At 48.7% G+C, this 25,500-nt stretch overlaps 6 protein-coding genes across 12 annotated transcripts in view; 3 read left to right on the top strand and 3 right to left on the bottom strand.

The window, feature by feature from the left end:
- Positions 1-229: 229 nt before the first annotated feature.
- Positions 230-2,177, bottom strand: DnaJ-1 (DnaJ-like-1). Its single transcript, XM_017244649.3, has 2 exons — positions 1,937-2,177; positions 230-1,662 (listed from the first exon to the last, which is right to left on the bottom strand). The coding sequence occupies exon 2, from the start codon at positions 1,641-1,643 to the stop codon at positions 579-581; it is 1,065 nt and encodes a 354-aa protein (XP_017100138.1). The 5' UTR covers positions 1,644-1,662; positions 1,937-2,177; the 3' UTR covers positions 230-578.
- A 475-nt stretch (positions 2,178-2,652) lies between these two features.
- Usp47 (ubiquitin specific protease 47) overlaps positions 2,653-25,500 on the top strand; it is a 120,277-nt gene continuing 97,429 nt past the window's right edge. The window contains exons 1-10 of one of the 5 annotated variants that reach the window (XM_070280205.1): positions 2,654-2,902; positions 5,842-6,057; positions 6,117-7,771; positions 7,839-8,226; positions 8,301-9,218; positions 9,282-10,268; positions 10,331-10,457; positions 10,524-10,594; positions 10,660-10,793; positions 10,859-11,098. In XM_070280205.1, the coding sequence (XP_070136306.1) occupies positions 5,869-6,057; positions 6,117-7,771; positions 7,839-8,226; positions 8,301-9,218; positions 9,282-10,268; positions 10,331-10,457; positions 10,524-10,594; positions 10,660-10,793; positions 10,859-11,069 (4,680 nt within the window). In that variant the 5' untranslated portion in view covers positions 2,654-2,902; positions 5,842-5,868 and the 3' untranslated portion in view covers positions 11,070-11,098. Of the gene's footprint in view, positions 2,903-3,874; positions 4,012-5,841; positions 6,058-6,116; positions 7,772-7,838; positions 8,227-8,300; positions 9,219-9,281; positions 10,269-10,330; positions 10,458-10,523; positions 10,595-10,659; positions 10,794-10,858; positions 11,472-25,500 lie in introns of those variants that run through there. The other 4 variants (XM_017244641.3, XM_017244642.3, XM_070280207.1 and 1 more) reach the window with 4 other exon arrangements.
- On the bottom strand, positions 12,046-14,768 carry LOC108127528 (proliferation-associated protein 2G4). The gene is made up of 8 exons (XM_017244647.3): positions 14,596-14,768; positions 14,292-14,389; positions 13,890-14,026; positions 13,662-13,824; positions 12,883-13,104; positions 12,605-12,830; positions 12,230-12,357; positions 12,046-12,171 (listed from the first exon to the last, which is right to left on the bottom strand). The coding sequence occupies exons 1-8, from the start codon at positions 14,681-14,683 to the stop codon at positions 12,055-12,057; spliced, it is 1,179 nt and encodes a 392-aa protein (XP_017100136.1). The 5' UTR covers positions 14,684-14,768; the 3' UTR covers positions 12,046-12,054.
- Txl (Thioredoxin-like) lies at positions 14,965-16,061 on the top strand. The gene is made up of 3 exons (XM_017244654.3): positions 14,965-15,330; positions 15,385-15,668; positions 15,727-16,061. The coding sequence occupies exons 1-3, from the start codon at positions 14,965-14,967 to the stop codon at positions 15,938-15,940; spliced, it is 864 nt and encodes a 287-aa protein (XP_017100143.1). The 3' UTR covers positions 15,941-16,061.
- On the bottom strand, positions 15,971-18,185 carry Ppat-Dpck (Bifunctional Phosphopantetheine adenylyltransferase - Dephospho-CoA kinase). Its single transcript, XM_017244646.3, has 2 exons — positions 17,159-18,185; positions 15,971-17,094 (listed from the first exon to the last, which is right to left on the bottom strand). The coding sequence occupies exons 1-2, from the start codon at positions 17,733-17,735 to the stop codon at positions 16,097-16,099; spliced, it is 1,575 nt and encodes a 524-aa protein (XP_017100135.2). The 5' UTR covers positions 17,736-18,185; the 3' UTR covers positions 15,971-16,096.
- Positions 18,356-25,493, top strand: scny (ubiquitin specific peptidase 36). Of its 3 annotated transcripts, XR_001773422.3 has the most exons (5): positions 18,356-19,303; positions 20,896-21,641; positions 21,702-23,315; positions 23,563-24,023; positions 24,305-24,428. XR_001773422.3 is itself a non-coding variant. In XM_017244643.3 (4 exons), exons 1-4 carry the CDS (start codon positions 18,895-18,897, stop codon positions 24,689-24,691), a joined length of 3,156 nt encoding a protein of 1,051 aa, XP_017100132.2. In that variant the 5' UTR covers positions 18,357-18,894; the 3' UTR covers positions 24,692-25,493. The 3 variants fall into 3 exon arrangements, 2 of the variants coding, with proteins under 2 accessions (XP_017100132.2, XP_043070131.1); XM_017244643.3 differs by lacking the exon at positions 23,563-24,023 and having other exon boundaries at positions 18,357-19,303; positions 24,305-25,493; XM_043214196.2 differs by lacking the exons at positions 18,356-19,303; positions 24,305-24,428 and having other exon boundaries at positions 20,606-21,641.

Here is a 25,500-nt window from a genome sequence, read left to right as displayed (position 1 = left end):
AAATTCAAAAAGTACAACAAAATCAGAAACATTTCATTTTCCTCAGACCCAAAAAGAGACAACGTTGTTTCGTATTAATAACTTTATTGTTAGACCGAATCAAATTGGTACTAAAACGTACACTATTTAGTTTGCTGATAAAGACTATCGACATAGCAGTAGTTTGTGTGGGGTGGGGGAAAAATTTAATTGGAATGCCAGAGATGCGATCTCTACAAAAGCCGTGAGCTTCATTCAACTTATAATACATTTTTATTTGCAGCTTAGTGATATATAAATATCAGGAGATTTAAAATACCGATTGCATAATCGGGCGGTAAGGTAAATCTGGAATCGGGGAACTAGGTGTAATAGTAAATAGTCGATCAGTCTCCAACAGAACGGGGCGCCGTCTGTTGCTTGTGTGTTCTCTTCCCTATCTTATCTAGCGTCTGTATTCTCTACATCTGTATCTACAGCAGTTCGATCTCTTGGCACACTGTCTCCGTGCTCCATCTGTTCTGGATAATGGTTAAGTTTCTTAAAGTACGTAAAGTAACTAAACTTAGGCCTTAACTACGAGGCTAACATATGGATGATTAGTTGGGCAGCAACTCCGCCAGTTGATTCCGCAGGCTGGGCGGCAGTGTGTCTGGGAACTTGATGTCAAAGGCTACGATCAGATCGCCGCGACGCGATGGTTCTTTAGGAAAGGGCAGGCCGCGCCCGCTGATGCGCCGCGTTGTGGTGGGCTTGATTATCTCGTTCGAGGTGTTCACAGAAATCCTATCGCCCTGCAGAGTGGGCACATTGACAGGTGCACCGCAGAGTGCCTGTTTTAGGCTGACCTGGGCCGTATAGCGCAGATCGCTGCCCTCGCGCTTAAACTGTGGGTGTGGCTTGTCGCGGATTATGAAAATGATGTCTGCGGGAATCTTTCCCGGTGCCTGATCGCCTTCCTTGGGGAATGTGATCTTTGTGCCGGCCTTCCAGCCTGGTTTTACTGTGATGCTTAAAACTTTTTCTTCCTTTTGGGATCCAGTGTTGGTAGAGGCCATGCGCGATATCTTCATTTTCTTGGTACAGCCCCTGTCTACCTCCTCCAGAGTGACATACAGGTCATGCTCGATAGGCGGATCCTGTGTTTGCTGGCGCTTACGGCTAGGGGCCTGCGCATTGAACGACTGTGATCGGAAAGCTCCTGCCATAGGATTGCCACCGAAACCTCCGCCAAACATATCGTCGCCTCCAATATTCATAAAGATCTCATTGGTGGCACCGCCACCTCCACCGCCTGCTCCGAACATGTTGTCGCCGCCGCCAAAGAACACACCAAAGGGATCCGAAGACCCAAAGAACTGGGCGAATGTTGCTCGCGGGTCGCCGTGGAACTGGTAACTGTAACCGTCAGGCTGACTTCCACCGTCCGGGCCGGGCATGCCGCCCTTGAGACCCTCCTCGCCATACGAGTCGAAGATGTCCCGCTTTTTCTTGTCCGAAAGAACCTCATACGCTTCAGCGATCTCCTTAAACCGCTCCTCAGCCTGTGGACTCTTGTTCTTGTCCGGGTGGTATTTCAACGCCAGCTTGCGGTATGCCTTCTTGATTTCATCGTCGCTGGCCTTTTTGTCGATGCCAAGAATTTTGTAAAAGTCCTTACCCATCTCTGATATTTATTATAAGCTGTAAACGAAATAGAATAGAGCGTACGAAAAGATTAGAATGAGAACGTTTTGTTGTACTGTGACAGTTTTCTCGATGCCACGGTGGAAGCAATGGAATTTGCTAGAAGCACGAGTTGTGCAACGACAATGCCCAGTGACGTAGCCAGCGGATTTCGCCCCCTTGTCTCTGCTGTTCTCGAATGGAATTCGAGGGCGAATCGCTAGCCGAAGCTTCCAGCCCACACAAAGGCATCAAAGTCATGAAAATATGCTAATTCCAGATCCAAACTTACCTAAAATGTATGTATTTGTAGTTTTAAAACGGATGTCACCGCTGCTGCTACTTCTTTCGCTGCGTTTCTATGTTATTTTCTTTCTTTTTTTTTGCCAACTTATTTATCTGTACTTGATCGGGCAACGTTATTCAGATTAACAAAATTGTTTATAGCGTTTAATCAATTGTTTTTTCCACTCGTGTGGCTCGCCTTCTTTCACTTGCTTTCTTTCAATGAGAAATTTTTGAGTATGAGAAAAAAATATCGTCACGCACCCTTTATATAGATTTTCTCGGTCTCATCGAAGCTTCTCGTCGTTTCTCGTGATTTAGGGTATTATCGGGAATCCAATGCAACTATCGATAGTTTTTCAGTGAGACCTTATTTTGTGCACCGTGGGCGAAAACTAACAAATTGTGTAATTTTATCTTTTATAATTTAATTTCTTCTGTTGTTGTTCCCTGAAATATTCTGGGATTTCTCCCTGAAATTTATACCCGATTCTTGAGCGGGATAGCACGAATGAACAATTCTCTATAATTTCTCTGTAAAAGTTTTTTGTTTTTTAGATTTTTGTTTTATGTTTTGGAACGCTCTCATTGCTGGAAATTCAAATTGATAATTGTTTAAGTGAACTATTATTAATTATTATTTCGTAAAAGAAAACCAAAACATCACTAACGGCAGCCGAAGAAACGAACGCGATTTGGCAACTCATGGGTATTTTTGCATCGCGCCACAACGGTCACACGGACACACGAAACTCGCAAAACAGCCGCAGCCGAACAACAAAAAAAAAACATTTGTAAAAATGTCGCGTCAAGCATTTTAATTTAACCGGATTCGAACAGCACCGAGTGGACGTGGACGCCAGGAAGCTGAGCAGTCATCCGTACCGCCATCGCCGCATTTCCCAGCACCGCTCCGCCGCATATATCATCACAACCACACAGAAATATACCGCAGTATTTTCACACTTTCGAGGTAAGCTGAAGGAGGTACACACACACACACACACGCCCAGAGCCATATAGGAATATAGGTGGAGCGAAAACACAATCCCAACCCAAGTCGGTGGCCCTTTGGGTTGTGGGCTTGCGACATATGGACGCTCCTTTGCGTCCCCGAAGGACGGCCAGTGGGAGCGTATTTGGTGCCAAAACAGACACGCACACCAGCCCACTGAGAGGAGCAACCACACATACGTAGGCACATTTGCGTGTCACGTTCCGAAGCAAAGCCTTGACCGATCGTCCCGCCCACCGCCCTCCATATACGTACATATGTACATAGAGGTGTTGCGCAAACGAAAGTAGCTACCCCCTCCACTGCTCCACCGGCAGTGGTCAGTAGCTAGCTAGCACTTAGCCTTAGTCATGGCGCTTGGGGAAAGGATGTCTCAATGCGGCAACTACTGCTGCATTATAAAAATAGTCATTCATTTGTGCAAACAGACTGGCGGACGGACAGAGCGAGCGAGCACCAATAATAGCACTTTCGCTAAATGTTCTCAGCTGCATCGCCTATATTCATTGAGTAATCCCCCTGGGTCTGAGGCTCGGCGGTGTCTTGCAGTTTCCAAGTGCTCGCCCTCCTCTCTTATGGCCACCGATAGTGGTTATCAGTTTTAGTTCGGTAGTGATACATCGTTACTGGGATATGACTGTTCCCAGCTGAAGAGCTGGAGGTATGCATCGGTATTCTGTTGAAAAATAATAAGACATGATTCCTCAAAGACGCAACCAACCAACCTCAACAAAACACAAGTATTTATATTTCATTATTTTGCATAAAAAAAGAATATTTAATTTGAAGTCATTGCATTTTTACTCAGATCTTCCCAGCGATTACTCTCCAATTCTCTCCTTAATATCTACATATATTTGAAAAATTAAAAATCCGACGCAATACTATAATTTTGACCGCCAGTGCATCTTCGGAATACGAATCGGTAACCGAATTTGAATCCGATTGGGCATTCCGATGCCGAGAATATGGATCTGAATCGGGCAGTATACGCGTGAACGATGTCGTGCGTTGACGGCGGATTCTTCTAGCCCCGGAACGAATAGATCTCGGCGCCAGCAGACACGGTAAAGCAGTCAAAATATAGACCGATGTATAGATAAACCTATAGTGGATATACATATACATACATACATATGTATACAATAGAGTCGACTCCAACTGAAGTTGGTCTAAGAATAGCGAAGCTATTTCGTAATGAAGATTGTGTGGGCGATGTGCATTATGTGACTTGTTGGATTATTGCGGAATCCTGCGATTTCCGGCAGCTGGCGCTCTAGCGGGATGGATAGTTTCGCAGGCCACACGATTTCACAGTACCGAAATAGTTTCAAAAATAGCACAAATCTATGTGAGACGATGAGCTCGAGATCTACATAGTACATATAACGAATGTCATCATTATGGCAGCAGCATAGATAACCACCAGCGGTATTGGTTTCTGTAATTCTTGTCAATATAGACCACCACAAACCTCGTGTAAATATTGGGAGGGGTGGCCAAGGAGCACATCTTCGAAACGGATTCGAAAACCTTCGCATTTACAAATAGCCCGATATACGCGTATTTCAAAATGCTCCCCAAACATGCTCCCGCCCCTGCCACAAGTCTCTTTGACTTTTTCACGTTATTTTGTTGTGTGTGGATGGGCTTTCTCTAGCCGTCGATGTGTAGTTGTCGCCGCCTGTTTTTATTTTTAGCAGCACGAGCTTCTTATTTTGATTTCTGCTGGCCGACATGTATTAGCATTTTTGGATCCTCATCTCCGACCGACCGTATGTTGGTGTTTGGTGTTGTCCGTCCATCCAACATGTGTTTGAACGCCAAACTGCAGTACATTCACATCAACCCAAGTATATGCAAGTCTTGTGGTTATTTTGGTGCATCGAATTGGAAAAACATTGCAAATATCGCAACCACAAAGTGAAAGAGACACTCAATTAGATGCCAAGCCAATTTAAATATTTCTTAAATTATTTTCAAGATGGGCATTTGCTGAAATATAATTTTAGATTCAATCGGCAAGCATTCCAATATCTATAATCCACCATTAATTAACCCAAGAAATTGTCATTCTTAATGTCCATCTGCTTTACCCAAATCTGTCAAGCTCTCCTCGTAGGCTTTATCGACATATATATAGTATATATTATATATATGTGGGCGGGACACGCCCCCTTCCACTTTCAATATGCGCACTGGCGCCAGATATTCGGTCTCTCGGTATAATCGCCATCACTTCCGTTACAATCCCACAAAGAAACCCAGCCCAGCCAAGAGGGAGTGACATTTGCACAGAAATTTATGCATCGAATGGCTGCGATGATGACTATGACGTTGGTCTGATGGTCCAAATAATACTCGGCATAGCCCCAGAGCATCCTCCGGAGCTGGACGGGTTGTTTACGAAATTCCGTAGCGCGTTAGTCACTGTGTCGATTTTTGGTGTTCTGTTCTCGTTTGGGGCCACCGGACGATGCGATGGGCAGTCGATGCTCGATTCTCAATTCTCGATTCGGTGTACGTGATTATATATAGCAACTGGTGCTGGCCCGTACAAATAAGGCGCGAAAAGCGGTCCGGAGCACGTCAATTGCGGGCAGTGTCTCTGGGTGGGGGGATGCGGGACTTTATTTGCGAATCAGGTCGAAAACAAGAGATTTTAGCAACATCGAATATTGCTGGACTGGATTTCGCTTCCTTATTTACTTGGAAAGACCCAAAACCAGCACCAACATCATGACCAGCAACTAGGCTGGGCTAGATACGTCAAAGGCATCGTGTCACCGTGTGCGGCTCCTTTATTTTATTCTAGAATCAAAAACTCAAAAAAAAAAAAAAAATTAAACCCAAATTTATGTGTTTAGCTCACCATCTTTCTGTCGCTTTACCCGCAGGACCTTCTCTAGCAGCGCAGCCAGGATATGACGGACAAGGAGAGCGAGCAGTGCACCGTCTCGGTCTTCGACCAGACACCCGGTTCCGAACAGAAGAAGATCAATGTGGTGGTGCGCTCCCAGTATACCGTGAAGCGTGTTATCGACCTCATTGCCACCCAGTTCCCATATGGAAAGTTTGAGCTGCTTCTCCAGCCCCACGACAACAAGGACCTGGTGGGTATAGTTATATATTTTACTTGAAACGAAGTACTAACTTACTCGCCCCATTAAAGGTCCATCTGAATGCCGTGGACTCACAATTACTATTCGATGTCGAGGGCTTTGAGCGTCAGTTGAAGAACCACTTGGTTCTCCTGCCCTCCGGCAGTTGGGACGGCGATGTGGCCAAACGGTTCGAGCTGCCCATGAAGAAGCACCAGGTGTTGGTCAGCCTGCGTCCGAAAGAACCCAAAAAAGACGGCGAGGCAAAGGCCAAGAGTCCAGTGTCTGGCGAGAAGAAGAAAGTTAAGAAGAAGGTGGTAGCTGGTTCGGGATCGTCGTCGCCGAGCAAAACAAAGGTAACCAGTGACGACCCCAAAGCCAGCAGTAGTTCAGAATCCAGCCCAGAGAAGAGTGCAAAGGCTAGTTCTAAGATCGGCACTCCGAAGACCTCGACGGTGGAGGTAGCCAAGGCTACACCTGAAGAGGTGCCTCAAGCCAGTCCCACAATAGCACCAGAAGCTAGTCCCAAGATCGCGACAAAGAAAAGTTTGAAGCTGTCACCGGACTCCCCGAGTCCAGTGAAGCCGTCGTCGCCGAGTCCAGTGAAGCCCTCGTCGCCCATTAAGGAGATCGAGTGCGAGCCCATTGACCAGCTGACCAATACCGGAATATCCGAGCAGCTGCAACAGCTGCTTCACAGCAGAAACCTTGCCTCGCCGGTGGACAATCCCCTTTCGGGCCTGTGCGTCTCAGATGTGGAGCAGTTATCCGACGATGACTTGGCCCTGGGCGCCTCGGCCAGCCCCACGATGATGGGGCCCAGCTACGATTTCGGAGGACCGACCAACGACATGGACGGGGAGGGAGCCATCGGTGGGGGAGATCAAACGACTAGTGGACCGGACGATGGCCAAGACCCAGTGCTGTCAAACTTTTATCGCCGCAAGTACGGTGGCGATGAGCTGCCTTCGTGGAAGCGGATAGACACCACGGCAGCGGACTTTGTGGCCTCCGCTACCACGGAAACAGAGACGGGATTGAGTAAAACCAATGGAGGTCCCCGGGGCTATGTGGGTCTAGTCAACCAGGCCATGACCTGCTATCTGAATAGCTTGCTGCAAGCCCTGTACATGACGCCCGAGTTCAGGAACGCTCTGTACCGCTGGGAGTTCGACAACGACAACGAAGCGAAAAACATACCCTACCAGTTGCAGAAGCTGTTCCTCAATCTGCAAACCTCCCCCAAGGCGGCGGTGGAGACCACCGACCTGACCCGCAGCTTCGGCTGGGATTCAACCGAAGCCTGGCAGCAGCACGACATTCAAGAGCTCTGCCGCGTGATGTTTGACGCACTGGAGCACAAGTTTAAGAACACCAAGCAATCGAATCTTATCTCGAACCTGTACGAGGGTAAGATGAACGACTACGTCAAGTGTCTGGAGTGCAATACGGAAAAGTCGCGGGAGGACACCTTTCTGGACATCCCGTTGCCGGTTCGACCCTTTGGCAGCAGCTCGGCGTACGGCAGCATCGAGGAGGCCCTGCGCGCCTTTGTCCAGCCCGAGACGCTGGACGGCAACAACCAGTATCTGTGCGAGAAGTGCAAGAAGAAGTGCGATGCTCACAAGGGATTGCACTTCAAATCCTTCCCCTACATCCTCACCTTGCACCTGAAGCGCTTCGACTTTGACTATCAGACCATGCACCGCATCAAGTTGAACGACAGGTGAGTGCCTGGGAGTTTCTGGGAAGAGTTGGAACTGAGTTATATATGGTATTCATGTTTCTTGTAGAGTGACCTTCCCACAGACGCTTAATCTGAACACCTTCATCAACCGGAGTGGCACTAGTGGCGACCAGAACGCTCAGATAAATGGAACCGTGGACGATTGCAGCACGGCGGATAGCGGCTCGGCCATGGAAGATGATAACCTGAGCAGTGGCGTTGTGACCACAGCCAGCTCCAGCCAGCACGAGAATGACTTGAACGACGAGGACGAAGGCATCGATATGAGCAGCAGCACCAGCAAGAGCACCAAGCAGGGATCCGGGCCGTATCTATACGAACTCTTTGCGATCATGATCCACTCGGGCAGTGCTTCCGGCGGTCACTACTACGCCTACATCAAGGACTTTGACAGCAACGAGTGGTTCTGCTTTAATGACCAGAATGTCTCCACCGTAAGTTGTCCTTCAACCCATTCCATTGAGAATCATCTAAAAAAAAGAAACCTATTGGGATTTGGTCCATACAGATAACACAGGAGGACATCCAGCGCTCCTTTGGTGGACCGAATGGCAGCTACTACTCCAGTGCCTACACCTCCAGCACCAATGCCTATATGCTGATGTACCGCCAAGTCGACTCCAAAAGGAACGAGCAGGCGGCAAAGGTGGCCGACTTTCCAGAGCACATCAAGAGTCTGCTGCCGAAGCTGCACTCCGAGGACGAGAGCCGGGGCACGCGCCTGGGCCGACACAACACCGAATCGGACTTGGCCCTACCTGACTTATACAAGCCTCGTGTCTACTTCTACAATCCCTCGCTGAAGAAGATGAAGATCACAAGGGTCTACGTTTCGCAGAGCTTCAACATTAACCAAGTGCTGAGCTCGGCTTACGACATGCTGAATGTGGAGGAGTTTGCGCCTCTGTCACGCTGTCGCTTGGTGGCGTACAACTCAACCATGGAGACGATCATCCAGTCTCTAGAGAACTGCTCCGATCCAGCCCTGACCGAGCTGCGAGCGTCGCAAAACTACAGCTTGGACTTCCTGCTGGAGTACAGGGCGGAGGACCAACAGTTCGAGACTTATTCCCCGGACGGAATCACGTGGTATGTGTTTGTGGTAGATCTTTCGACCATGGCGATGGACGGTCCCTTCCTGGTTTACTCAGCAGCGAGGGAACGCGAGCCCAACGACGTTCTCCGTCGCTCCATCGCCGTCCGTTTACACATTAGCGAGCAGCAGTTCCTGCTTGCCACGGTGCGGGGCGCGGTGCCGAAGGCATTTGTCGCCTATGACCCCCATCCGACGCCCGAGGCCCAGCTGCAGCTCCAGAACTTGGCCAACAACCAGTTCAAATCAATTACCTATTTCTACTTGAATGTGCCCAACACAGACGCCGCCACTCTAGAAATGCTGGGCGTTCCCAGCATGGAGACAATAGAGGTACGTAACGAGAGATCTATATATATATGCGGAAGATATGAAGTGACTTTGATTTCGATTTAGACTAAAAGTGGAGGGGATGTAGTGGACGCCGCCATGATGAACGGACACGAGGGCTCCGGCAGCAACGGCCTCAACGATAATGATTGGCGGCGTTTCAAACGGAATGTTCTCGAGCTATTTTCACAAACGGAGCCAAGTCCCAGTCACGGCCATGAGTCCACCTCAGAGGATAGCAGTCTCAGCGATGGTGATCGCACCCTGGTAGAAACGGAGAACATCGCACACCGCGGAGGCGGTGACAGCCAGGTCAGCTCCACCAGCCACTCGCCGCAGTTGTCCAGCCCGGAGGATGAGGCGGCATCACACGATGCCATGATGCGGGTACATGCCTACTGCAACGGCAACGGAAGCTATGCGGCTGCCGACGTTGTGGATCCTCTGTTGTTGCCTCCCAGCACCTCGTACTTCTTCCACGCCAGTAAAATAAAGTGCGTCGACGTGCTTGGCAGTAGTTCCAGTTCGGCCCTTCAGTCCGATGAGGAAGCCCAGCTGCGGAAACCCACACAGGCCTACAAGCTGCTGGTAGGCACTCACATGCGAATGGCTGCCTTCAAGCGACACATCGAACAGCTCATCCAGGTGCCCAGCGCATACTTTAAGCTGCAGCGCAAACACGAGAACAACATCCCCAACAATCAGAACAACTCCCTGGTTTTCCTCACCGAAGGCGAAACTCTAACTGTGGAGATCGGAAAGAACCTCCAGGCGGATGAGTACAAGGCCAAAATCCACTTCCTGCGACTGGGCGACTTGGACAACGAGACGTCGCGTCTGCCGTGTGTCTGCGATTGGGTGTACAATGCCAGCACCACCACCGAGCAGGCCAAGCAGGAGCTGGTGGCCAAGCTGCATCGCATGGACGCCAAGTACGCCACGCTCACCGTTGACAACTGCCGCATCTGGCTAAAGGGCGGACGCAGCCCCATTAAGATCCTTGCCAACGAGGAGACGCTCTACTGCGATATGCGCTCCACAGTCGCTGCAGAGGTGGGTTGATCTTACAGGATAGAGCATCACTGTTTCTAATTAATTTCGTTCCACGGTCATAGTTCATTGTGCAAGAATGCGAGAGCGGAGTAAACCCCCAGCCCAAGGACGACACAATGACCCTATTCGTGAGGCGATGGTGTCCGGCCAAGTTGGAGTTTGGAAAATTCCAGGAAATCACATTAGACCGTAAGAGCTACTTGTACGAAATTATAGAATTAGGTGTCTAAGATCCTTCCAATCTTCCTGTTGCAGAGGACACCGACATCCGATACTCATTATCCCAGATTAGCGACATCACCATGGACAAAATAAGCTATATGAAGGTAATTCCAAAGACCTCCTTGCCATCCAATATATATATATAATCCCTCGTATGTTTGGCCCCCAGGTGAACAGCAACTTCCCCTGCACAAGCATATCGGCGGTGAGCGTGAACGAGTCATCCAGCTGGTATGCAGTACCCTGCACCGTGGACAAGTACCCACTGAACACGACGCAGACGGGCAACATCTACTTGTACAAGTAAGTGTAGGGATTCCATGAGCTTAATCCTTGATACTAACATGATTTCGACCGCCAACTCGCAGAGATAAAAGCATACCCGTTAAGGATCTGACACTGGAGGAGCGACGGCAGTTGAACGCCAGGGAAAAGGCCAGACTGGACCGTGTCGGTTGCGTTTCGACGACGCGGTATTCACAGCGTCGGGAACGCGCCCTCAAAATTTACCTGGACTCGCCGGAGAAGTCGAGCACCGTGACCGCCTCGGCACCCATGGACGTGCATGTCGACAACTAGGACAACTAAAGCGGCCGCCAGCCAGCAGCCAGCAGCTACTAAAAAATACACCAAAAACCAAACGATAAACGATTGTATTCAATTAAATCCCAGATCCTCTCCCGCATCCTTGTCGGCTGCAACTGCTGGTCCTTGTTTTGCTATCATTATCCTGTAGGGTGTTGTGAGGGAAACTAAGGGCTCTGGAGGAGGTTCTTGGTGGCAGCACTGGCAAAGCACTAACCCATATAACGAAGTTATTCTTGCAACTTTCGTAACACAAGAGTTCAAAGATGAGACTGTAAAATTTAAATTAAAAACTAAAAACTAAAAAAACTAAAAAAAATGCAAGAAATCTAAATTACAAATTGTATAATGTGAATGTGAACATCAAAACTAAATTAAAAGTATAAAATAAACAAATCTTAAAGTGCATTTATTACAATCAAAAGCGTCTGAAATTGGAAAGATTGAAATTTCTAAAAAAAAAAAATTATCAATTGATGTTTTTTGTTTTTGTTTTTATAGAAAAATGTTAATTTTTATTTAATACCTACTACGCAGCGTTAATAACGTTTGTTTTGTTTCATATTTTTTTGAATTATATTTAAAGATCATTTTAGCGTTAAAATTGTTACAATTTGACGACAGTTCTGGCTTTGCTATTTTTTTCTGAAAAAATAAAAACTAAACCAGCAGCTTAATGGTACGGGGGAGTACGGGGAATAAAGAGGTAAAATTTCTGTTGCTGATTCATCAGAGGAGGATTTGATTTTTTAAGGGGGGTGGGGGAAAGAGAAATGGAACTGCGTTTCTTTCGCTGCTTAGCTTATGTGAACAATAGAATCCTCAAATTGTCACCATGTTCAGTTGTCAATAGATGGGGGTATTTGATAGTTTTTGGAATCTACATCGCAGCGAAATCCGATAGTAAAAACCAGTGGAGCGGCAGCAGTGGGCAGCGCAATTGTTCGAATCTGCATCTCTGCCAGGGTCTTGGCAGAGATTATGCCTTGGTCTCAACGGCCGGCGCCGATTCCACCTTTGTCGCCGCACCAGCGGCAGCCGCCTTCTTTCCCTTTCCTTTGCCCTTGACGGGTCCCAGGGGCTGCGTGACCAAAGTCTACAACAAAAACATTAAGGTTAATCCTAAATTAAGGAGAAGATATAAGATGAGATACCTTCAGTTCCTCCTGGGCAATGCTGTGCTCGCTGACAAAGTTATCGGCCTCGAATGGGATGCCGGTGACCAGGTTAACGCCATTGGGCATCAGCAAAACGGTGTGCTTGAACTGCGCCACGATTTCAGCTAGAAATGGAGGTAAAAAGTCGGTTATACTGCCCAAGATTCATTATAGAAGGAGTACTCCTTTGAGGTGATATTGTAGCAGTGGCATGTTCAGACAGAGGCCACAAAACGGCAACTGCTGAAGACGCCAAAGCCTGGGGTTTGGTCTGGCAAAATGTCTGGCCGCATTTAGCACCCAAAGGTGTACCAAATCCGGAATTAAGTTCTGCCATCAAATCATGCAAAGAGGTAAAGGCTATAAACCTACTTGGCTTCTCGTAGAGGACTTGGAAGGGTTCAATCATCTTGTGCGAGACGCATTCAACAACGCCCATACGAGCCTTGGTCTCCTCCTCGAAGCTGCGGATGTTGAAGGGCATGGTTCCGTATTTGGTCTTCACCTCTGCCAGCAGGGCGCGGGAAGCCTTCAACTTGAGCATGTAGTTCTCGTCAGACTTCTTGTAGATTGAGACCTTGGTGTCCTTTTCGCGTCCCTGTAAAGATTCGCTTAGAACAAGGATCAAAGGAAAAAGCACTAATACTAACCACTCCTTCTCCGGTGCTCACGATGACATCGATGGCATACACTTCGTGCTTGTCGAAGGTGCATTTTTCGTGTTCCTTGCGCTGCGCCTCGCTGGGATTCTGTATGATCGTCTTCTCACCATCGATTTTGAACTGCTTCAGCTCGTGGCTCAGCATGCCCTCAATGGGCTTGCACTTGTACGACTCGCTGATTTGTTGCACAGCATCGGTAATGGAGTAGTTCTGTACCAAAGACACATAGAGTCAATAATGAATGGATAAGCTCTTAAAATTAGTCCCCATATTAAAGCAATTCTTGTAAAGAGTGTGGACAACTTTAAAGACCGAACATTTCTTGGATCTAAACATGCTCAGTTCACGAAATTGACACATCTATTCTCCGCAGACTTTGAGATGAACTAAGCCAATGGTATAGCATTAGACAATCCGTTGCCTGCGAATTGGCATTACTAATTATCCATAACTGTGGACAACATTAAAGACCGAACATTTCTGAGGAATTTTAAACTTGTTCAGTTCACGAAATCGTCACTTTTATCTCTGCAGGCGTTGAGATGAACTGTGCTACGGATGGGAGCCACAATCAATCCGTTTCCCGCAGTAGAAGCTACCATGTGGATAACTGACACAATAGTCCAGCCCCAATATATAGACCAGACCAAGTCCCAGCCACCACGACTGATCTCTGCAAGCGTTGAGATGTCCAGTCTCTTGAGAATTGTGACAGACAATCCGTTTCTTGCATGACCCATAGGAATAATCCCTAGTAAGATACTTACATTAGCTCCGGCTTTCAACAGGCGCAGGGCAGCCTGGACAGCCCAGTAAGCGGCGAGAATGACATCGGCTTGTCGGCCGCTGATCTTCTGGTCCGCACTGGCGCCAACTACGACTGTGTGGGCGGCCACTGCAATGAAGCCATCGATATGAGCGCCCAAGTCACTTTAAGAAAATCAAGAGACATTTATGAAATACCTATGGATGATAAGTAAGAATTACTGGCTTACATTTTGACGACGTCGCCGGCCTTTAGTGTGTAGTCGGCGTCATTCTTGGCTGGAGAAAAGTGGCATACACAGTTGTTGACCGACAGGCAAGTGGGGAAGGCGATGCCCTTTTTCAGGTCTTTCTCCTTTTTGTATACCTTAAAATGAAGATCGAGTTCAGTAAAGATGTTCCAATCATGGGCAACCTTTCAATGTGCTCAAGGCGTCCTCAGATCTCATAATCTGTGAATCCTCGGGACCGTTAGCAAGCACACAAGCCAGGCACGTGGGTCTAGGAGACCAACGTGGGAATTGAATCCCAGCCCAGCACATGGCCGCCTCGAGTCCCTCAATTGCGTAGTTTTTAATCATTGGACAATTGAAAAACATTATAGCAACGTGCCAAGTGAAGCAGCCACTTACTTTGCCGGTCTCCTCGGTGAGCAGATTGTCACCCTGGGTGCAAATATCCCGCACGGAGGCATCAGCCACACAGAGTCCGATTACCGTCTTGAGGGTTTCTAAAATTAAACATAGCAGGGTGTCCAGAAATAGGCAAAATTCTCTCGAGTGTTACCGCGTGGCAGCGGCGAAGCGGTGAAAAGGAAAGCAAAGGTAAAGGGGAAAGTAAGCGTGAGCGGCAAGAGAATTGTGTAAGCGCCACGTCGCAGGCCCTGGAACCATTCGCTTTCACTTTACCACCATAATGGCAAATCCAAAAACTCACTGTTGACGATCTCGCCGGCCAACTTGTATTTGGTCACCACCAAATCCTCGGCGATGGTCTTCTCGGGCTCCTTTTCCACGTCTGTCATTGTGTACTCGGCGCTGTATATTTTTAAAAATGGCGACTTTAATGAAAATGCGACACGCACGACCACGAGGTAGATTAGCAGTGTGACCCTTCTTGGGCCGATTCTTTTTACCGTCACTTTTTCCAAAATATACCAGATCAACTTTCCTTTGGTGGGACCAACCTCAAATACACAACGAAAGCTGACAACCCTAGGCGATAACCCAAATAATTAGATGCCAGTCATCTTATTTTTTGTTTGTCGCTTCGCAAATTCGCATTTAGAGCTAATATTTCGTAAAAATGTCGGTTCGAGTAATCAACGATGAGTCCCACTTTCAGGCGGAGCTGGCTCAAGCTGGTGTGCGCCTAGTGGTGGTGGACTTCACAGCGACCTGGTGCGGTCCCTGTCAGCGTATTGCACCCATTTTCGAGATGTTTCCCAATAAGTATCCAAAGGCTATCTTCCTGAAAGTGGATGTCGACAAGTGCCAGGACACAGCCGCCGGTCAGGGCGTATCTGCTATGCCTACATTCATCTTCTACAGAAACCGCACCAAAATCGACCGTGTCCAGGGCGCCGACGTCAACGGGCTCGAGGCAAAAATCCAAGAGCACATCGGCACCGGTGGTGGCGAGGAAGCGGGCGAGGACTATGGCCAGGGCTTGGTATTGCTAGTAAATTTTTTTTTTAACGGATAACTAAACTTCAATACCATTTAGATGGAGCTCAACACGTTCATCTCCAAGCAGGAGTGCGAGTGCCTCAACGAAGCGGATGACCACAATCTGAAGCACGCCCTGGTTTCCGCCGGTGGTTATCTGCAGTCCGACTGTGATGAACAGCTCATCCTGTCCATCACTTTCAACCAGGCTGTGAAGATCCACTCGCTGAAGTTTAAGGCTCCGTCAACACTGGGTCCCAAAGAAGTGAAGCTTTTTATTAACCAGCCACGTACCATTGACTTTGACATGGCCGAGTCAATGACCAGTGTGCAGGACTTGACGTAAGCTACTGAGTTTTAGTACTGAATTCTATCGGCTAATGCTTGTTTCTCCTATTAGATTGGGAGAGAAGGAGTTGGAGAATGGAGCACCAGTCAATCTGCGCTACGTGAAGTTCCAGAACGTGCAGAACATTCAGATATTTGTGAAGAACAATCAGTCAGGCGGCGATGTAACGCAGATCGACTACATCGGTTTCATCGGCTCCCCCATCATGACCACCAAGATGACCGACTTCAAACGTGTAGCCGGCAAGAAAGGCGAGAGTCACTAGGACATCCCCGATTCCATAGAAATTTCAACGTTTTCCCCTTGATGTCCCGAATCTATTCATCAACTTTGGACTTACAACTAAGCAATGTACAACAAATGCATAAAGAAATCATTCAACAAAACGTGGCTCAACAATGTTTACAGGTAATTTTACATTTTAAAGGCTGCTCTGGTGAGAGTCCAGATCCTTGGTGAGCATTTTCCAGGCCCGCTCAGCCTGCAGCTTGGTGAAGTCATAATCCCACTGCGAGCTAAAGATTACGTGTGACTTTTCCACAATTTCGGAATTGGGCACCTGGCTGGCCAGGCGCTTCTTAGCTTCGTCCTCACTTAGCTTATTGCGTTCGATGATCCGCCTAACGGCCTCATCCGGTGGCACAATCATCGACCACACCTCGTGGCAATTGGTTTCCCAACCGGCCCGCAAAAGTATGGCCGCTTCCAAGACAACTACTCGAGGAACCTCAGTCTGGGAACGCAAAACGTCCAGTCGTCTATTAACTTCTGCAATAAGCTCTGGCCAGACGATATTATTGAGAGCCTGCAATTTATTGGGATCACTGAAAACCAGAGGACCCAGCTTAGAGCGGTCAATGCGCCCATCTGGCGAAACGATATCAGCTCCGAAGTATTCCACAATGCGACCGTGGCACACCTGACCAGGTTCATAGACATCATGGGCCACTTTGTCGCAGTCGATCACATGGGCTCCCAAATTTCCTAGTCTCTCTGCCATTTTGCTCTTCCCAGAAGCAATGCCTCCAGTCAGACCGATAATATAAGGTCGTGCCGGTAGCTGTGGTCGCAGCTCTGGCCTCTTCCACCGTGTGCCCAGCAGATCGATGCGGGTGTTGCTAGAGCTGACCTTCGCCTCGTGGATACCGTCGTGCACATTGCTCTCCACAATGTCAATCACAAAGATCTCCAGATTGCGCAGCTGCCTAGCCTTGCGGATTTCGTTGACCTTCTGACCGCCACGCAGTGTCTCGGCACTGACCACAATCATGTCCAGGTCTGGATCCGTCTGAGTTGGACCGAACGGATCGTCGATGGGCACGATTTCGTAGTGCAAAGTATTGTCGATGTCCGTAAGGAACTCCCTCAAGCGTTCGATGCGTTCCTCGACGGGTAATATCAGGTCCGGCAGCGTTTTTCCTGCAGACGGCGATAGTAAGTAGTAGTTGAGATAAGAATCTTTGTCAAGTCACCCAGTTCTTACCCTTAGTCATGGCGGCCGTCGTCACGCCCACTACCAAACGTTTACGACTACGCAGCACTGCTTGCGTAAGGAATATCTTGTGGCCTACATGTATGCGGTCAAAAGTGCCGCCCAGGACAACCGAGGGATATGTTTTAGGGGTCTCTGTAGTGTCTTTCTGGGAGCTTAGATCTGAGGTAGCATCTTCCTCAAGAAATATGGTGGGCTTGCTTATTTTAAGATCGGCCCGCAACCGATCGCACAAGTCTGGGTAGTGAGCATCCGAGAAGATAAGGTCAACAGGTTTGCACAGCCTCAGGGCATCACTGGCTCCTGGTCGGAGTGGCGATACGAGTATCCTTAGGTCCAACTGTTTGCCTACGTAGCTGCTGCTGTTTGCATACACCTGGGATATGAGCCGACCCCAAACTGGAGGCGGTGGAGCTGTGGCTGGTGCCCATGGACTCAAGGAGGACGTGGACGTTGACCCCGCGACATTCAAGTGGATGTACAGGGAGTTGACGTACTTCTCGATAGCTCGTAGGGATTTTCCCAGCTGCTTGATGTTGGATACGACCAGGAGACCCGTGGAGGCCATGCTGAGTTGCTTGAGGATCGGAGTTTGGACTAAATTAGCCTTAACCGAATAATTGCATTCATATTAGTGGTGGAAGCATCACTGATAACACCGATTATCGATAAAAATCCGCAAATCCAATTAATATATAAGCGTTTTAATTTAAAAACTTTAAATTTCGGTTAAATTCATCTATTGTTTAATCTTCCAGAATTAAATATTAATATGTAGCTTTGAATTTGAAATATATACGGGGTTTTAATTTTCTTAATTAAAAATCAAAAGTGAGTTGTTTAATCAACATTATAATTTAACATTACAAAACATTAAATTATTAGAGACATTGGGTACTGGTTGGACTTAAAAATATAACAGTTGCTTCAAATTCACAATTTTGAAAATCAGAAATTCAAAATTTCGACAGAGGTGACAGCTCTAGTTACACGGCAATCTTCGTTGCATACTTGGAGGGATATATTTTTTTTAAATTTACAATTTAACAATTATATATAAAAAAAAATAACAAAAACTGTAACAAAAGCCAACTGTTTTATAGTTATTTTCATAGTTCTTTATTTTCTGAAAACGCGTTAGTACATTTTGCCACGCCGCATCTTTCAATCGCGTCTCTGGGAAATCGAACCGAGTTGGCAGCCCTAACGAATGTGGTGCGAAAAGAGAATCCGTTGTCGGAAGAAACACGAGGGAAGGAATCGTCATTATTTTTGAAAGTAAACTATTCATCGAAAAATGTGCTCCCGCCGCAATCGAAAATCGAGAATTGATTGAAAACGTCAAGGCGACTACCGTTATGTTCAGTTTGCCAATTAATCGCAGCCCGGACGTATCGACAGAGCCAGAAAAAGAGTGTGTCCGTGTGCGTTTGCGATTGCGTTAGTGTGCGTGTTGTGTGACGGTAGGCAGTCGGTGCGAAAGAGGAGCGCAAAGAGCAGTGTGGAGAGAAAAGAGCGGCAACTGAAGGACGTGTCGCGGTCGCGGGAGGAGTGCCAAAGGATTATAGTACCTGGGCTGATCGCCTCCCAATGCACAGCAATTAGCTGGGCATCGACACCGGAGCCGGAGCCCGAGCCCCACCTCCCCCGCAGTAAAAACTTAACCCGGTAGGCGCCACCGCCCACCACCCCTCAAAATTCCACCTCAAACCCCCAGGAGCATCGACATGCCCGTCTCGGTGGCCGTCTGCGAGACGACGAACGTCGTTAACGCTGCGCTGCGCGAGTCGCTCGGCGTCGGCATTGGTAGCGGTGGCGGGAGCGGAGCGGCAGCCAGTAGAGCGGCTGCTGCTGCCGCCAGTGCTGCTAGCGATGAGAAATCCGGGGCCGGGGAGGATTCGAACAGCCTTCAAAATCACATCGTGGCCAATGCCAAGCGGATTCTGATGGCCAAAATCGAGTACGAGGAGGTGCCAAACTATCAGGAGTCTGTGCTGGAGAACCTCAAGTCCAAGTACATCGTCATCAAGCCGACGACGAATCCCACAAATAACTGCAATCTTAACGGCAATAGCGGCAACGCCACCTTTCCGAATAAAAACAACGCTGGCAAAATTGTGGGCGCAAATGGACATGGTAAGTAGCGATGTGGTGGAAGAAGCAGAAGAGAATACAAAAAAAAAAAAGAGAGGAGAGTGGGAGGGGGAGGAGCACATGAAGAAGAGAAGCTGCCTCGCGTTGCTTTTCTTCGTCTCTGTCTTTGCCTGTGTTTCTTTGTGTCGCAATTTGCGAAATTTTCCATGGGCCCTGTCCACCGACATGATGCCCGTGGACATCTATAGGCTCCTCCAAGAGCTGCCTGGTTATATTTCCCTCCCAATATACTCAAAATCACGTGTGTTGTTTTTCCGCCAACACCATCCACTGCTAACTGCCGCTGCAATCCAGCGACAGCGGCTTCTCGGCCACCGCCACCAGCATACCTGTACTTTTCATGCGTGTCTGTGTTTGTCTGTGCTTGGGTGGTGTTGGTGGTGGTGTATGGTGGAGTACGTGTAAACAAAATGCAAAGAAACACAAGCGAAAAGCAAAACAAGTACAACACCGCAAAGAGTGAGTTGGTGGAGAGGCACACCAGCACCAGCCAGCGCAACTTCTGAATCACACAGAAGTGTTCGAACGGAACAGTGGGCGAAGAAAAACGTGCTGCCGAGCCAAAAGCCCCAAAGCACGAGGGTCCCCCCCATATGTCCGTCTCTTTCCCTCACACACATGGCAAAGTGGATTGCGCCAGCAGCAGCGGTACATATGTATTAGCTCTTTTTTTTTTTATTATTTTCTTTTATATTATTATCGGTAAATGCGTCGCAATCTGTTTTCTTAAAAAAAAAAACAAAAGAAGATATCAAGGTGTGATTCACAGCTGCGCTTGCGGAGCAGGAAATGGACACAAAGCCATGTCAAGACACTGTAACCAGATGAGCTCTGGTGGTCAATGCCTTTGAGATACGAGTACGTACGAAGTACAAAGGGGACACCGCAAAACACCTACAACAACCACTGTTAGTCGCGCCAAAAACGCAGTTGGCAACACCACACTCAGCCCACGTTCCCCATGTTTCTGCGATATGGCCAATACGGTCCGAGTCGGCGCAGTATCTGCTTTGTTTATTGTTTTCAGCGACGACGAGTCCGGACTCGCTCTTTATTTTTCCACCAGTGCTGCCCAGTATTTTATATTTTTTAATTTTAAAATAATAAATATAATTGAAAGTTAGTTAGTGGCTAAATAAAATCGATAATTGTTTTGATTTTTCTTACAAATTATCGCTAGTTTTTTTTTGTTTTTGGCTATAAAACGGCTAGAAAAATCCGCTCGCTCGCCTCAGGTGTCAGTGTGTTTGTGTGTGTGTGTGTGTCTGTGTGTGCGAGTGTGTGTCAGCAGTTTCCACACTCGTTCTTGTTGTTTTGGTATCGGGCTCGTTTAATTTTAGTAGCTCAGAAAGGCAGCAGAACTAGAACCAGCACCAGCACCAGCACACAGCACGCAGCTGGAAACAAAAATATTCGATAGCTCCTCCACTCCAACAATCAATGCATTATGACTGCGATAACCGTGGACGGGTTCACCTTGTGGCTGATCTACAAGCTGCTCCTTGCGCCCTGCTTCCTCTTTCTGCGGCACGTGCTAAACCTGGCCATTCTTCTCTGTCCCATTTCATCCGCAGACAATAACGGCAACGGCAACGGCAGTCGAAAGCTGACGGAACACCCCAATCAAAATCACAATCATGCGAATCCCAATCCCAATGAGCTGCCCAAACCGAAGAGGGTCCTGTATCCGCGAGAGAATATACGCATCGGCTGGAAGCAGTCGGAGCGAAAGTGGCAGGTCGGCTCTGGGATGATCAACGCCGGCAACACCTGCTACCTCAATTCAACACTTCAGGCGCTGTTCCACATCCCGGCGCTGGCCAACTGGCTCGTCTCCGAGCAGGCGCACATGGAGAACTGCACCGTCTCGGAGTCGGGCAGCTTTTGCATCGTATGCGCCATGGCGAAGACGTTGCTGGCCACCCAGACCACCCAGTCGGCGGTGAGGCCATTCCTCATATACACCAAGCTGAAACAGATCTGCAAGCACATGATCGTGGGACGGCAGGAGGATGCCCACGAGTTTCTGCGATTCCTAGTCGAGGCCATGGAGCGGGCGTATCTCATGCGCTTTCGCAACTACAAGGAGCTCGACCAGCTGGTCAAGGAGACCACGCCATTGGGACAGATCTTCGGCGGCTATTTGCGCAGCGAGGTGCGCTGCCTGAGTTGTAACCACGTCTCCATCACGTTCCAGCACTTCCAGGACCTACTGCTCGACATCCGCAAGTCGGACTCGCTGGAGGAAGCCTTCGAGGGGTACTTCTCGCGTGAGAAGCTCGAGGATTTCGGTTACAAGTGCGAGGGCTGCAAGAAGAAGGCAAGTCCACCCCTATACTATATCCTATATCCAGTCATATTAACAAAAAAACCCTTTCAGGTCTCGGCGACGAAGCAGTTTCGTTTGGAGCGTGCACCCATCACGCTGTGCATCCAGCTGAAGCGCTTCTCCATGATGGGCAACAAGCTGACCAAGCAGATAGCCTTCAAGCCCCGCATCGATCTGAGCAAGTTTGCTGCCCGCTCGCCAGCGGCGTCTGTACAGCCGCTCATATACCGCTTGGTCTCGATGGTGACCCATCTGGGAGTCTCCCAGCACTGTGGCCACTACACGGCCATTGGATCCACGGAGGCCGGGAGCTACTACAACTTCGACGACAGTTATGTGCGACCGATAGCGATACAGAGCGTTTGCAACACAAACGCATACATCATGTTCTACGAGCTGGACCCCACCCAGACCTCTAGTCCGGCGGCGGCCCGAGCCAACGGCCTGCGGCTGACCAACGGCCATGGTCCTGTGCCCGTGGCAGTGCCAGCCACTGTCTCCTCGCCTTCACCCTCGCCTGCCAAGTTCATTGGACCCCAGCTGCCGCCCGGCGGCATCAATGGTTACAGCAACGGTCATGGCCCGAAAACGACCATCCAATTCAAGCCCCATCAGCAAAACGGTCTCCTGCTGGGAGCCGCAAAGTCTCCGTTGCTTAGCGCACACGTTAAAGTGGATACAGCTGGTACAGCTGCCACTGCAAATGGTAACAAAAGTTCCTCCACCAGCAAACAAAACTATCTGCCAATTTCCTCGGAGGACGAGGACAGCGAGGATGATGTAAGGGCGAGGCCCACTGTCCAGTTGCCCAGTATGCCCAAAATGGACGACACCATGGACAGCAGCAGCAAGCCAAAGTCGCCGGTCAAGACCCCAGTCAAGACGCCCTTGAAAAGCCTGGTGCCTTACGAGTCGGCCTCCGAGGAAGAGGAGGTACCACTGCCCAATCCCAATGCCCGAAAACGTTCAAGTGACTCGAGTGACTCCGAGCACGAACCGGCCCCGTCGGTCCAGCTGAATGGCCATAGTAAGACCAACGGCACTCTCTCCAACGGCTCCACGTCATCGGCCCTCGCCAGCAGTGGCAAATCGACTGATGCCATTGACGAGATCTTCAGGAGCCTGAAAGGTTACCAGGCCAAGCAGAAAGCCGTCGAGAGCGAGGACGACGACGACGAGGAGGGCGACGATGAGGAGCCAAACACCCAGCTAACCAATGGATGGCATCCTCAGAAGCAATCCCAGTCACAAAGCCGACAAGCACCGCCCTCGCCAAAGACGCCACCATCCCCTGCTGTTATCAAGTCCAAGACTGGCATCTGGAAGGTCACCCGCAACGATGATGACGACGAGGACGATGACGACGATGAGGAGGAGGCGACGACGGCGGTGGTACGAACGCCCGTCAAGAATCATCGCAATCCATTCGCCAGCAGTAAGACCTCCACGGACTCGCCCACCACACCCGGAGCCAAGCGCCAAAAGCTACTGAACGGGAGTGCAATGAAGACCCAGCAGCAGTTGCCCAGGGCGGGCAATGGCTACCAGAGCGAGGCCACCTCGAACGGCAGCACCGTAAACGAACTGCTGAAGCAATCGCACCGAGGATACAGTTCGTCGTCGGTGCTCAGCTGGAATGGCAAGCCCGCCGAGCTGGAGAAGGAGGTGAGTTTCTCAGAGAGCAGTCATGACCCACTATCGTCTCTCTAACTGGCTTAAGGGTGCACCTTTATACTCCTCCATAACCACTACCATCACCATCCTTTTGGTTTGGACTTTCTTCCTTCCTGTTCCTGTATTTTATTTCCGTTCTAAGCTTGGTTTCTCTCGAAAGCGATGCGATTGTGTTGATTTACTAAACAAAACTTATTTGTAATTTGCATTTGTTTCCACATTATCCCCATTCATTTAGCCTTTTGAGTTGGTTTGCGCGAAACGGAAAGCCGGTCACGTCAGTTTGGATGGCAGTGGCAGTGGGAGTGGCAGCGATATCCTCCTCCTCGTCGATAGAGAGAGCCGTAGCCCGGCAGCAGTCAACTTCGCCAGTGGCAGTTGCAGTTTCACTGGCAGCGACTTGGCAGCCAATCCGCCCGATCCGGATCGTCTGACGGACGGCCGATTGGAAGCGGAGGCGTAACCACTGCCCAGCCGGTTCACAACACATACCCCAACACACAAAGAATATCTAAAATACAGTAAACACATAAAAAAAAAGAGTCTGTGATTGCCATTGAGGATTGGGATGCGTCCTCAGTTCGCGGCACCGTTCGCCAAGCGTTAAGTGTATAGAAAGCGTTTAAAGTCCATGGTGTGTCTTGTCTGTGGGAGCGAGTGTTTTGGGAGCGAGGGACTGCAGCACCAGAGAGAGTCTAGGTAATGAAGAAACCCGTGCCCCATGAAGCTTATGATTTGACTGCCGGATGGCCGTTTCTTAATTGTTTCTCAGCAACTGTAGAATTGAATGCCAGATAACCTGTCACCGTGAACCGAAAACCGTAAATCGTAAGCCAAACCCATATCATACTTTAATCTACCTCCCCGTGATCCGTTGTGCTACCACATCTGCATAAGCTTCATTATCGAGCGCATGCCCATCCTTCTTCCTTCTACGATCTTGACAATAATTCTCATAATATATTGGTTTCTTTCCATAGCTATTGGCGGATGCGCGGGAACAGCGGCAGCGGGACATCGCCGACGACGAGGAGAACGATATGGATCGCGGCAGGCAGCGCAAGGTCAAGTCGGGATCGGCGAAGATCAGCAATAGCACTCCCGGCTATAATCCGTTTATGGAGTTTGAGAACCAGAAGCGCTGGCACAAAAACGGAGGAGGCGGTGGCTTCCCCCGCTTCTACCAGAACCAGAACTTTCGCCAGGGCTTCCAGCAGCGCAACAAGTTCAAGTTCAATCGGTTTGGCGGGCCCGGCAGCGCCAAATTCCAGCAGCAGCGAGCTCTGCAGCGACACCTTGCCGCCGGCGGCGGTTTCACCCGGCGCCAGCCGACACACGCTGCCCAACAGCAGCAGCAGCAGTCCTAACTGGATGCGGATGCGGATAGACCATCAGGATCAGGATTAGGATCAGAATCAGGATCAGGAGGTGCATTTGTTATTGGATTTCGATTTCGAAAGAGTTTTGTAAACGTTTTTTAAATGCTAATGAACATATTAGTGTAGTAATAGGAGTAGGCGTAGGAATTTTAAGCTGTAAGCTAGACTGTAACTGTTGCCCCACCCTCCTTCCTTCCCCCCCAGCCTGAGAAAGCACCCCTAGACCCCCATTGCCCCACCCCCAGCCCCTAATAAAGTAAAGACTATGATTAAGTTGTAAAAGAAGAGGATGCAAGAGTGTGTTTTGCAAAATTAAGTTTACAGTGGAAATACTACACGAAAATTGTACCATTTTAAAAAAATGTTACCCCTAACCCCCCCTCCCCAAAAAAAAAAACAAAAATAAGAAAAAACTTAAAGCTTAACAGCTGCGCGCATTATGAAAATAAAGCAAACCAATATATTTAAGAGACTAAAACCAAGCAAACATGTACATAGAACTTCAACCCTAGACTTAGACGCAACCCCCCAACCCCTCCCATGAAAAGAGTGTATTTTTAACGGCGCGCCCCCCCCTTTTATTTATAGAGCATTACCCTAAATCCACGACCCGATTCGCAAATGTTATTAAACCTATATATGGAGCATATATATGTTCTAGGGATGAATATGTGTGTGGACATCCGGCGCATTAGCAAAATTACTGTACAAGCCAGAAATAAAACCGTTTATTTGATCAACTAGAGTAATAGTAAATAAACCGTAACACAAACTACGATCAATTATAAAACTATACG

This window comes from Drosophila bipectinata, chromosome 3L (genome assembly GCF_030179905.1).
Source record: "Drosophila bipectinata strain 14024-0381.07 chromosome 3L, DbipHiC1v2, whole genome shotgun sequence".
NCBI lineage: Eukaryota > Metazoa > Arthropoda > Insecta > Diptera > Drosophilidae > Drosophila > Drosophila bipectinata.
This window is presented reverse-complemented; position numbering and strand designations above follow the sequence as displayed.

What these genes read in the sequence shown, in the direction of transcription:
- Txl (XM_017244654.3), top strand. Translation starts at nt 14,965, where the DNA reads ATGTCGGTTCGAGTAATCAACGATGAGTCCCACTTTCAGGCGGAGCTG. An exon ending in AGGACTATGGCCAGGGCTTG is followed by an intron (nt 15,331 to 15,384) that starts GTATTGCTAGTA and finishes AATACCATTTAG; the next exon opens with ATGGAGCTCAACACGTTCAT. An exon ending in ACCAGTGTGCAGGACTTGAC is followed by an intron (nt 15,669 to 15,726) that starts GTAAGCTACTGA and finishes TTCTCCTATTAG; the next exon opens with ATTGGGAGAGAAGGAGTTGG.
- LOC108127528 (XM_017244647.3), bottom strand. Translation starts at nt 14,683, where the DNA reads ATGACAGACGTGGAAAAGGAGCCCGAGAAGACCATCGCCGAGGATTTG. An exon ending in GGCCGGCGAGATCGTCAACA is followed by an intron (nt 14,390 to 14,595) that starts GTGAGTTTTTGG and finishes GTTTAATTTTAG; the next exon opens with AAACCCTCAAGACGGTAATC. An exon ending in TTGCCCAGGAGGAACTGAAG is followed by an intron (nt 12,172 to 12,229) that starts GTATCTCATCTT and finishes TTTTTGTTGTAG; the next exon opens with ACTTTGGTCACGCAGCCCCT.
- DnaJ-1 (XM_017244649.3), bottom strand. Translation starts at nt 1,643, where the DNA reads ATGGGTAAGGACTTTTACAAAATTCTTGGCATCGACAAAAAGGCCAGC.
- scny (XM_017244643.3), top strand. Translation starts at nt 18,895, where the DNA reads ATGCCCGTCTCGGTGGCCGTCTGCGAGACGACGAACGTCGTTAACGCT. An exon ending in TGTGGGCGCAAATGGACATG is followed by an intron (nt 19,304 to 20,895) that starts GTAAGTAGCGAT and finishes TTTCATCCGCAG; the next exon opens with ACAATAACGGCAACGGCAAC. An exon ending in CCGCCGAGCTGGAGAAGGAG is followed by an intron (nt 23,316 to 24,304) that starts GTGAGTTTCTCA and finishes TTCTTTCCATAG; the next exon opens with CTATTGGCGGATGCGCGGGA.
- Ppat-Dpck (XM_017244646.3), bottom strand. Translation starts at nt 17,735, where the DNA reads ATGGCCTCCACGGGTCTCCTGGTCGTATCCAACATCAAGCAGCTGGGA. An exon ending in GACGGCCGCCATGACTAAGG is followed by an intron (nt 17,095 to 17,158) that starts GTAAGAACTGGG and finishes CGCCGTCTGCAG; the next exon opens with GAAAAACGCTGCCGGACCTG.